Source organism: Rhipicephalus sanguineus, chromosome 5 (assembly GCF_013339695.2).
Source record: "Rhipicephalus sanguineus isolate Rsan-2018 chromosome 5, BIME_Rsan_1.4, whole genome shotgun sequence".
Lineage (NCBI taxonomy): Eukaryota > Metazoa > Arthropoda > Arachnida > Ixodida > Ixodidae > Rhipicephalus > Rhipicephalus sanguineus.
The window spans coordinates 85,973,041-85,985,577 of record NC_051180.1 but is presented as its reverse complement, the minus strand read 5'-3'; the positions used below and the strand labels follow the sequence as shown (position 1 = coordinate 85,985,577).

General features: G+C 42.9%; 1 protein-coding gene across 1 annotated transcript in view; it reads left to right on the top strand.

The window, feature by feature from the left end:
* The window catches only part of LOC119394799 (uncharacterized), a 199,253-nt gene that overhangs the window by 174,913 nt on the left and 11,803 nt on the right, over positions 1-12,537 (top strand). The window contains exon 4 of the mRNA XM_037662104.2: positions 9,116-9,257. Within this exon, the coding sequence (XP_037518032.1) occupies positions 9,116-9,257 (142 nt within the window). The remainder of the gene's footprint in view (positions 1-9,115; positions 9,258-12,537) is intronic.

Below are 12,537 nucleotides of genomic sequence, written 5' to 3'. Positions count from 1 at the left end.
TTTTGCCGCTTTCGCCCCCATCGAGGCCAAGTGTGAACGCGCCATTATTCTTCTACCGGTATAGCGGCGTTGTCGAACTGAATCACTTAAGTTTCGGCACCTCATCGTTACCACCATTTTTTGTTTGTTTGTTTGTTTGTTTGTTTGTTTGTTTGTTTGTAACTGCATCACACTTGCTAAACAAAATCGTATTCGTAGTTCCCACACTAGAATATCACTTGCTCATCACGTTCAAACAAAGCTCTTTTCCAGTGCAGTGCAACTGTGGAATACATTATCCGGTACTGACCGTTCCTTTTCATTAAACGAGTTTCTAGTCGCCTTAGTGAAATACTCTTCCGTATTTAAGCCTTATATATATATATATATATATATATATATATTATATATATATATATATATATATAAGGCTTAAATACGGAAGAGTAACTTCGGTTGCCGCAAGGTTATAAGTATAAAAGTATATGCGCCTTCATAAACACAACTGTTTATTTTGTCTACGTTTCAACGGGAGCCCCGTCTTCTTCAGGGAATAACCTGAAGAAGACGGGGCTCCCGTCGAAACGTAGACAAATAAACAGTTGTTTTATGAAGGCGCATATACTTTTATACTTATATATATATATATATGAAAGTCCCAAAGAAAAATAATTTAGAAAAATCACAGCATATCCACGGAGTGAATGATGATGAGTGGGCGAAGCTGCGGAGGTTCATCGGTAAACCGTGAATCTTCCGTGAATTCTGCCCAGTACATCATCACCGACGTGAGATCGGGCGCGTTTATACTAAGGTTCGATGACTTATGACGACTTGCAGCTCACTTTAATTTTACATGTACGCTGTGAATTTCATTGTTTAAAAACCATTGCTTTAGAAAAATCTGGCGTCTTTCGTTAAGCAGCTGGCGTGTTTTCGTTTTGCTTTAGAAACATCTGGCGTTCTTTCGTTCTGCTTTTACAAAACATCTGGCGTCTTTCGTTGGTTTATTTCATCAATCAACGGCGTTTTGAACAAAATTTTTATTGTTTAATCACGCACAGGAGAAATCTCACCAGGCACTACCTTGGAGGTAAACAATGGCTGATAATGGGAATGAGAGACAGAAGAAGTCGGCTTTTAGCTAACGCTTACACTTCTACTAACGTTTCCTACTGGAACATGCCAATGGCTGCTAATGGGGAATGAGAGGCAGAAGAATTCGGCTTTTAGTTAACGCGCATGCTGCGAATTTTTTATTGTTCAACAACGCAGAGGAAAAATCTCCCACCGGCACCACCTTGGAGGTCAAAGCGTAAGACTGGTTACGGACTACTACGACGACTACGAGGGACGAACGGGTGCCGCCTTAAGGAGCTTCGCCCCTAAAATGCTTCCGAAGCGCGCAATCGAACCAGGGACCTATCGCTCCGCAGCCCGTGGCGCTAGCCACTACGCCACGAAACGCCGAACGTCTAGGGAGCTAACGGCGAGTGTTATATACACACCCTTTACCGCTGGCCGGACTCAGAGACGGCAGGCGCTTATAAGCGTTTCTTCATTGCCTGCGAGATTGCGCGAGGAGCGCAACGAACGTCTTTCGCTCGCTGCAGCGGCCGCGTTTGCGAAAGGAGCGCACTGTTCAAACAGAAGTAAGTAACAACTGCAACATTTGTTCGCGATCGTCCTGTGTGTACCTGTTCGTTTCGTGCGTCCTGCTTTATGTTTTAGCAGTGCGGTTCAAGTATCGAGCTGTGACGCATGATAGTTCGCGCTCGTCCTGTGTGCGTTCTTTTCGTGCGTCCTTTGGGCTCGAGTGACGCGCTGGCAATTTCGAGCTGCTTTCCGTTCTTCGCGTTAGATTCCAATTTGTTGCTATCCCATTCGTTGCTTCGCCGTTGCGGCGGAACTGTGACTTTTTTTAGGGGCGAAGCTCCTTAAGGCTGCACCCGTTCGTCCCTCGTAGTCGTCGTAGTAGTCGTAGTGCGTAACCAGTCTTACGGTTTGACCTCCAAGGTGGTGCCGGTGGGAGATTTTTCCTGTCCGTTGTTGAACAATAAAAAATTCGCAGCGTGCGCGTTAACTAAACGATGATTCTTCTGTCTCTCATCCCCATTAGCAGCCATTGGCTCTGTTCCAGTAGGAACGTTAGTAGAAGTAGAAGTGGTAAGTGGTTAGCTAAAGCCGACTTCTTCTGTCTCTCATTCCCATTAGCAGCCATTGGTTTACCTCCAAGGTAGTGCCTGGTGAGATTTCTCCTGTGCGTGATTAAACAATAAAATTTTGTTCAAAACGCCGTTGATTGATGAAATTAAACCAACGAAAGACGCCAGATGTTTTATAAAAGCAAAACGAACGAACGCCAGATGTTTCTAAAGCAAAACGAAAAGACGCCAGCTGCTTAACGAAAGACGCCAGATGTTTTTCTAACGCAATGGTTTTTCTAAACAATGAAATTCACTGCGTACATGTAAAATTAAAGTGAGCTGCAAGTCGTCATACTCATCGAACCTTTAGTATAAACGCGCCGATCTCACGTCGGTGATGATGTACTGGGCAGAATTCACGGAAGATTCACGGTTTACCGATGAACCTCCGCAGCTTCGCCCACTCATCATCATTCACTCCGTGGATATGCTGTGATTTTTCTTTGCTTGTGTTCACTTTAGTGATGCAGAACTATCGATGGTACTATCGATACTGTCGATAGCTGAGTCACTATCAAACTATCGATGGTGAAAAACACTATCGATAGCGCTATCGAATAATAATATCTGGGGTTTAACGTCCCAAAACCAGGATATGATTATGAGAGACGCCGTAGTGGAGGGCTCCGGAAATTTCGACCACCTGGGGTTCTTTAACGTGCACCTAAATCTAAGTACACGGGCCTCAAACATTTTCGCCTCCATTGAAAATGCAGCCGCCGCGGCCGGGATTCGATCCCGCGACGTTCGGGTCAGCAGTCGAGCGCCATAACCACTCGACAACCGTGGCGGGGGATAGCGCTATCGATAGTAAAAAAAAATCGATGGTATTATCGATTGTATAAAATCAACAGCCCCGACTCACTGCAGAATAAACTTGGTTCCCCGCACGCGTGGTACATATTGGAGCCGGAGGAGCAGGCTCAAGGGCAAGAAAGTTGACATGATTGTGTTCTTTACCAGAGTGCTTTGCTGACAAATGATCATAAAGTCAAACTCTTCAGCTGTAGGGGAAAGGAAGCCTTTACATGTGGTGGGACTGCGCGGCTTCATATTGATATTGCATTTTATGATTGCAAAATAAAAAAAATATCAAAAAGTTAATTGTAAGTTGTAACTGATTGCTTTTCGATACGAATTTATTTAAGGGTACATACCGCCATTTTCACTGCGGAAATAATTAGTTTCTCTGCCAAACATTGCTCATAAGTTAATCGAAGCTGGTAGTAGGCTATCGCAAATATTTTGGCAATATGGCTGGCCAGCAACCGCATTATTATTCACACCACTATCAATAGTATTGTTACGTGGTTATGACGGTGAAGAATGCTGCAGCAGGACTGGGAAATACGGAGCTCTTTATTTGGGCGAACTTTTGCCCAGAAAATCAAAACTCAAAATACAAGCGATACATGCTGCGCACTGACAGTGGTGGGAGCATTCGTCAGCCGTTGAGTAACCTGATCATCGGTGGAACGCGTCGTTCTTTATACATCAGTTATCAAGCCTTCCAGCGTTATCTCTGGTGCTCGCGTAAGCTCTCGGATAAACTTGACTATTCGCGTCCGCCGCGTAATCTTAACAGAATGATCTCAAGCAATTGTGAAGCTTCTCAAACATTACGGCGCGGTCTGCGTCAAACATTGCTAACAGTCTTTGTGGGGGAAACCCGGATACGTCAAAACAAAGCAATAGACACGAGTAGCAGTAATATCGCTATAGTAATATTAACGATGGTACTACGGATTGCACTATCGATAGTTTGTTTACACTATCGATAGTTTCAAAAAATTATCGATACTATCGATAATAAATTTACCGATAGTTCTGCATCACTAGTTCACTTACCAATGTGGACTGCTTGAAATTAATTGCTTGCGTTTATTCGGCGTTCGACGTTTTGTGGACGTTCGGTAAGTTTTTGGCACCTATGTGTGGCTTTCATGAAAGCTGAAAGCGATATCTCGAGGTGTGAGAATAGTATTCGTAGCACTGTTTTATGAGAGTGGCCCGTTTAGGGAGGTCTAAGTTGGTACGTTAGTACTACTACTGGCAGCAAAATAGCGCATGGCAGTGGCGGCAATAATAGCGAGCTGAATACTACAATTAATTATGTAACATCAGGCTTCGCTACACTCTGACCCTCATTGACATCAGAAATTTTGAAAATTATTTAAGGCTGTTCAACATACGCTAACCGCCATGTGCTTCCATTATACCACATGCTTACCGTGGCTGGGCGAAAAGCAATGCTAGCGATAGGGAACCCTTTATAAGGCACTGTAGCTGGTCATTAGTGATGCTGCAGGGAATGCTGCAACCAGGGCTGGGCAAAGATACTTTGAAATTGTATCGCGATACGATACAAGATACTCCGGCAAGAAGTATTTGAGATACAGATACAAGATACCACAACACCGATTGTATCCGATACGATACATTCCAATTGTATCTTAAGATACTTCGATACATTCGGAAATTTGTTATTAAATATCTGTATATACGGTAATGGAGCACTAAACGCCGATGCAGAAATATGTTCGCTTGAAAGTTTATTAACTGAGACCAATTTTGCTTCATTTAAATGAAATGTCTGTTAGTATCTCAAAAGTTTTTTTTTATTTCTTGCTCAAGGTATATTACTTTCGTTCCGAAACACTTTATTGGGGTTGCTTTAGCTGCTTATTATGACACCTCTTTATACACTGCACTGATAACGGTTTTTGCTTACCGCCTTTGTAATTGCGTGCAGTCGATGCTCTGCTTGCCGACCAGCTAGCGGGCTGCCATCTAATCACAAGGAACTTCAATGAGAAGCCTCCGCACAATGGTGCAAATACCGTTGTTTAGTTCTACCTTGCCCGTAAACGTATCAGAGTTTTCGCAATACCCGATCACCGGACAGGTGTACATCAGCGAGAACGCTGGAAGCGATATTCTTTGCGACGCATCTTGTTTACGTAGAGTACATAAAACTGCAATTACTTTGATATTCTAGTTATCTGCTGGCGTAAAGCGTTCGTTAGTGATGCACTCAGTAATGCGCGATCTTTAAAAAATTTTCTTTTATGAAAGAACATCTGAAGCCTCGAAAACGTGTCAGACGTGTTCTATATTTGCATAAAGTGCCACATGACACCGTCGCTATTCACACTATATTGCCAGTGAAGCTCCGATCACCTGGTGATTAGTAACATTAAAAACATTTAGGGAAGACTAAGAAATAAAAACAAATATACCTAAGTAAAATAGAAAAGCGATTCTCTATCAAACGCAGCGAATAAGTGTAGGAACACGATACAGGTGGCACCCCCAAGAGCTAATAATAATTGTTGCGTTTAACGTCCCACAGAACCACGATATTAGATAGACGCTGTAGTGGAGGGCTCCAAAAATTTCAACCACGTGGTGTTATAAAAAAATTACAGCATATCCACGGGTGAATGGTGAAGAGCTTGAGCGAAGCTCCTGAAGCAATCATGGTTACACCAGTTACACCATGAAACCTTCAGTGGTTTCGCCCAGCAGTAATCAAAGCGATACGCCGCTTTTATTATTTTTCCTTTTTTCCTTTTTTTCTTCTTCTTTTATGTTTTTCTATTTTTTGTTTTTTGTTTTATTTTTTATTTTGTTTATTTTTTATTTCTTATTTTTTTCTGGATGGATGGATGGATGCTATGAGCGTCCCCTTTATAACGGGGCAGTGACATACCATGCTCGAAGAAAAAAGAGAAAACTTCCTTGTTTCATGCTGGCCTAATACCTTATCTACATTGATTAAATCTATGTTATTATACCAAAAAATTATAAATTCACGGTCCATCTCTCTGCCTCTTAAGGCAGAATGACCTTATTTTTCCCCATGATTTACTTTTGTACTTTATCTCTACTTTTCTGCCACCAATACTCTAACCGTCTCGTACTTATTTCTATCGCGGACGTGTTCAGTTTTCCATTGTCCCTAAAACCTAAGGCTTCATGTAGACTCGTGGCCACACGTATACCTGGGTGAATATCGCCACATTCATTCTATCTCTATGGGACAGCGCCATCTAGTATATCGTCACCCAACTGCAGTTTGCATGCATCTCTATGCGACAGCGCGATCTATTGATTGATACGGGAGACGCGACGGCTGGGACACGCCGGATGGAGCGACGACCGACCAGGTGATGCTATAAGGAGCTTTGCTCCTAAAACTTAAATATAAGCACACGGGCATCGAACTGCGGCCGCCGCGACCTACGGGTCAGCAGTCACGCACCATTACCCCTAGACTACCGCAGCGGGTAACACCTAATAGCTATGAGAATTAGGCATTTAAGGTAAGACCACAGAAAATTCAGATGGCTCCTAATTGTTAGGATGGCTCCAAATTGTTAGCATACACCACACTTGTCCGTTCAAAGATAGAATATGCATCCATCATCTGGAACCCACATCAATCATATCTGATCGATCAACTAGAATCGATACAAAATAAAGCGGCAAGATTTATCACCAAGAAAATACTCGCGCAACGATAGCATTACAGTTATCAAACACTCATTTTCCATTACCCTCTCTTCAAAAACGCAGACTACTAGCACTAGTTGTCACATTTTCACACATTTTATCATAGTCAATCCCGGTTCCGCGAAGCTCACATTAAAACACCTCATAATATTTCCCAGCGTTTTGATCACGCTTTCAATGTACAGCCTTTCTTTGCACGCACTAATACGTATCAATATTCACCATTACTTCTAGCCATACATCACTGGAACGCACTACCGAGGGACATAGCTTCGGTCATTGATCATGACGCTTTTGGTAATAACTTGAAGATTTTCTTGAATGTATGACTAGCCTATAAATGTGAGTATGTGCATGTATGTATATATACAAGTTCTTTCTTTTCCTTTTCATTGTACAAATCGATTTTTTCAGCTTAATTTTCATTGTAGTTTTATTTTTCAGTGTATAATTGCACTGTTCTTTTTATCTCTCGCTCTCTTTTGCATCCTTGATTTTGTAACTTTGTCTTAAGAATTCGATTTATGTTACCAATCTTCTTGCACCCGGCCTTGTTAATAGTAGTATGTTTTATATTGTTTACTATATTCAGTGTATATTACCAATGGTCTTATTTGCAAGTTTGTTCATATAACTGTATCAAAACCCCCTATGTAATGCCCGAATGGGCCTTTAGGGTATATGAATAAAAAAAATAGTTTACGTTATTATCATGAAAACTCAATTTTGCCATTTTACTAAGCAGTAAGCAGAATTTTTGTTATTGTATGTACTCCAAGCACGTGCAGATTATTATATATTTGTTCTCATCGTCGCCTTGACATAACAGTAAACTTAAGTAGAATATAGGTCAGTAAACAGTAGCAGAAATGATGCAGACAGCTAAAAGTCAGAATAAGGCAAGAGCTTACCTTGCCAGCACGTTAAATACATATTGCCGTAAGCAGACCCGAAAAAAGCAATACAGAGACATATGTGATGTTTGGAATGGAAAAGGACAGCTTAGAAAGAACTTGTGCTAACAATCCAATTATGATTTTGAAAACTCGTTGAATAAAAGAAAAAGAGACGTACGCCAGGGTAGCTTCTGCTAAGTGAATGCTTGTTCTGTTAAATCCAGCATCGGTATCGGTGGTACTAAAGCTGTTCGAATCTTGTTCGCTTATAAATCAATCTCACTGCATGTAAGTCGAACTTTCATCGACGACATCCTTCGAATCGGCGATGTGTGAAAGCCACGAGACGCAAAGCAACCCCTTTTCTCGCATTCTTCATACTTCGTAACGAAGCACAAAGCAAGAGAACCTTTGATAACGACACTACAACGGCATCAGAATTTGTGCAGAACACACCGCACGCATTGTAGTAGGTGGCACAGGACAGAGGCTAAGAGCGAAGTGCAATAGCATTGACACAACTAAAAAGAAAAAAGAAGAAACCATGAAAACAAAATGTCCTCTGGGCGTAGACGTTCACGCGTTTGTCGGTCGAGACGAAGCGAGCGCCACCACGTGACTCTGCTTCCTCCATAGGGACGCTCAGAGCTCATCGCCTGCCCTCGCTGGAAAACTCTGGCGGAAAGATAAAATAATCTCACTGTCTTTAGTTTTAATTTGGTGGCTTAGTGGGAACAGCACCGGCTTCAGAAGCGGAGTTCAACCAACGTTTATTGTTTCGCACCGTTGTGTTGCGATCGCAGTATCTTGTACCTTAAGATACACGATACATTCTTCAATGTATCGGAAATACAGATACTGATACACGTCTTGCGAGACGTATCGCGATACTGATACAAGATACCCTAAATGTATCTAGGATAGTATCGAAGATACATGTATCTTCGATACTGCCCAGCACTGGCTGCAACATGACATCGTAAGTGTTGTGATATAGCTTAGCAGGTGTGCTGTTGCGCTGCTAAGCCCGGGATACGTGGGGTCACCTTCTGGCATGGCGGCCGTATTTCTATGGGGAAAAAATGCAGGAAACACCCGTGTACTTAGGTTTAAGTGCACCTTAAGAACCCCTCCCCCTCCTGGGGGCTGGAAATAGGTCCGGAGTGCGCCAATATGGCGTGCTTCATCATCATACCGTGCTTTTGGCACGCAAGACATAATGGCTAACAGACATTTGCATTGCCCGCGTTTGTGCCGCTGCCTCTTTGCTACTAAACATAGATCTCCACCTAGCTTCTAACGAACATTTTAAAGTATTTTCGGAAGACAAAGTGAGGGCTTATCTAATTCTGTCGAGCAGACTCATCCCAACGCCAACGCATCAAACAGTTTGCAGGGTATAGATGCAATTGAAGAAGTTTTCACTACGTTTTTGTCTGGGTTAGGTAGGCGCGGCCCGTATCTGGGGTAACGGAATCTGTCTAATTCTTGCCGCTCTTCTTACACGACTGCCCACAGACGTGGAGCTGCAGACAATGCGCCCTTTCGGCATGGATCCCAAGACAGACAACAGCTTGTCCGAGGAGAACATGGTGCCCATTATCGTCTGCCTGGCCATCATGTTCGTCGGCATGTGCGTTGCCCTGCAGTTGTTCAGCAGGTAAATTACCCACCCTCCCACCCACCCACCCGACCATCTACCTACCTACCTACTACCTACCTACCTACTACCTACCTACCTACTACCTACCTACCTACCTACCTACCTACCTACCTACCTACCTACCTACCTACCTACCTACCTACCTACCTACATAACCTAACCTAACCTAACCTAACCTAACCTAACCTAACCTAACCTACCTACCTACTTTTCTTCCTTTTTTTTGTACCGTGGGCTCTTTAGAAGCACTTTTACAGCAAGGAAAAGTGTCATACTTTGGGCACACAATCGTCAAAGAAGGTTATTAGCTCAAGAAACCAACGGTCAGAGACGTGATGAACCACCATGCGGAGCTGCCCATCATGAACCTGTAAACAGCGTCAGTGTCTCAACGTTCACATTCTTCCGATTCTAAAACGTAACACGTATGTGCGCAACGCATGATTGCATCATCTTACCGTGCTATAATATTGCATTAGAACTGTGAAGACATGTATCACTGAAGTTTTGCGTTGTCTCTAACAGCCTAACATATGAGCAACTACGAGTTGCCTAAAGAAAGCATGCGCTTGTTCATCATCATCATCATTCCCACCATCATCATCAAGTGCAGGGAAAAGGCCTCTCCCATGTTCCACCAATCAACCCGGTTCTGTGCTTGCTGCGGCCCCGTTATACCCGCAAACTTTTTAATCTCATCTGCCCGCCTAACTTTGTCTCCCCTCGCGCGTTTGCCTTTTCTTGGAATCCAGTGTGTTTCTTATCCTTGGTACATGCCCTAAAAGCTGTTTGTCCCGTAAGTAGGGACAAAGACTCATATTTTTCTTTGCTGTTGTACAACACGTTAACCTACCTCACAAATCGCGAGTTTGTACTCGCTTCGCAGCGCCCTTCTTTGAAAAAGCGCAGTTTGAAACCAACAGCGGAGCTATTGTTCGACCTAGCTTTTTCTAAGTTTTTGCTAGTGATGCCAAGCTTTTACTAGAAATGCTAAGCTTCTGCTTGTAGTACTAAGTATGTTAGGCTTAGCTATTCGGTTTCGGTCGGCTTCCCACACTACGCACGTGTCCCGTGGTCTTGGCGGGAACATGTCACGTGACTGGCTTTTACGTGATGTGAAATTAGTCACGGAGCTAGCTGCAACATGGTTCTCGGCGCAAACACGTTACGTGACCAGTTGTTACGTGATTGTAGTCACCTGACCAGCTGTTGCGTGATGTTACTTGATTTTTAATCGCGTGACTAGTTGTTACATGATGTTGCATGATTTTAGCCACGTGACTAGTTGTTACGTGGTTTTGACAAGAACATGTCACGTGACTAGATGTTACGTGATGTTGCGTGATTTAAGTCACGTGTTGTTGCGTTATGTCATGTGATTTAATGGTTGCCCTCTCGGAAATGTTTCGCAATACAAATATCTAGGTCTCCTTTTCACTCAGGATTTATCTTGGTCTCATCACATCGAACTCATGTGCAACCGTGCGCTTAGAAAGTTAGGCTACCTGCAACGCACTTTAAGTTCAGCACCTCTCAGCATAAGACTTCTCCTTATAAAACACTGGTTCGTCCGATATTGGAATATGGCTCTGTTGTGTGGAACCCACACAAGATGTCGGATATCAACAAAATAGAATCTGTTCAGAAGAAAGCAGTACGCTTCATTTATCGTCGCTTTGACAGGTATTTTCACCTAGTTCCCATCTTCCTATCTTACAGCTTACCAGTCTCTCTTCCCGTCGTCACGTTGAATGTTTGAAGTTTCTTTATACCTTAATTAATTTTCCACGGTTTCCCCTACTCAGCAAATACATCGCACCTGCTAGACCAACAACCACCCGAAATTACCATGAGTTGAACATGACTACTTTTATCCATCGTACGGTGGCTTTTAAATATAGTTTTTTTGTTCATTCTATTGAATTGTGGAATGCGCTGCCCGGTTACGTTCGATCTTTATCACTCGATGACTTCTTATTGCATATTACTAACCATTGATGTTCAGCACACTTGTTATGCTCTGCTATGTATATATGTATGTATTATGCTCTTCTATGTATGTATGCATTTGCCCACTCCTGCGATAGCCCTGCGGGGCTGCAGTATGTTGAAATAAAATAAATAAAATAAATAAATTTTAGTCACGTGACTAGTTGTTACGCAATTTTGCGTGATTTAGAGACGTGTCTAGATGTTACGTGATGTTACATGATTTTAGTAGCGTGACTAGCTGTTGTGTGTTTTTGCGGGAACGTGTCACGCGACTAGCTATTGCGTGATTTTAGTCCCCTGAGTAGTTGTTACGTCATGTTAGGTGATTTTTAGTCACGTGACTTCACGTAGCATCTAGTCATGTGTCTAAATCATGTAACGTTACGTAGTAACTAGTCACACGACTAAAGATCATGAACACTACGTAAAATAGACACGTGACTAAAATTCACGTAACACAGCGTAACACCTAATCACGTGAATAAAAATGCGAGTGTGGTACGAAATTTTTAGTCACGTAACACACTCGCCCATCATAGATATTGCATTCTGCGATCGGACAAATCGGTGCACGTGTTGTGGGAGTGACGCAGAAGATGAAGAAGAGGACGAAGCAAGCGCGTGCCGTTTCATTTCTGTTTGCACTCCCCGGCGCAACGCCTTGCCATCGTGAAACCTCAGTGTTGTGAGATAATTTTCTTCTTGGCACATTGCGCTGCAGGTTATAAATATTTGTGCTCTTTCTACTTGATCGTGCGTTTATCATGAGTACAACCGTGTGAGCACAAGCATTTTTTTTTTTTTGATTTAGAGCTTGCTACATCACTGGACACTACAGTGCGCGCGCTTGTCCGTGTAGCGCACTGATCTTTAAGAGCCATTGCCGTATTTGAATTAGGCGGTCCATCGAGAAATATGCCTTCGTTGTCTGCATGCGTGTCCATGCGTCTGTGAAGTTCATTGTTTGGTGTCCACGCGCCTTTTGTGAATAATGATCTTATTACTTTATCGTGTAAACTGCCTGTATTACTTTATCCTGTAAGTGCTGCCCCAAGCGAAGTGGTCGCTATGGCATCTCTAATTTCGTTCGCTCACTGCATGAACACACAGCCCTAGATTCTTATTTTGCTTAGCAGATAACCTGAAAACGTGACGATGACGTACACTATACGCGTAGCAGTGTATGTTCAACTGAATTCGTTCCACAACAACAAAGTTGCGGGGATGACCACCAAAGAAAGCTACCTGTTGCGACTTGAGGGGATATCTAATTGGAGCACAAGAA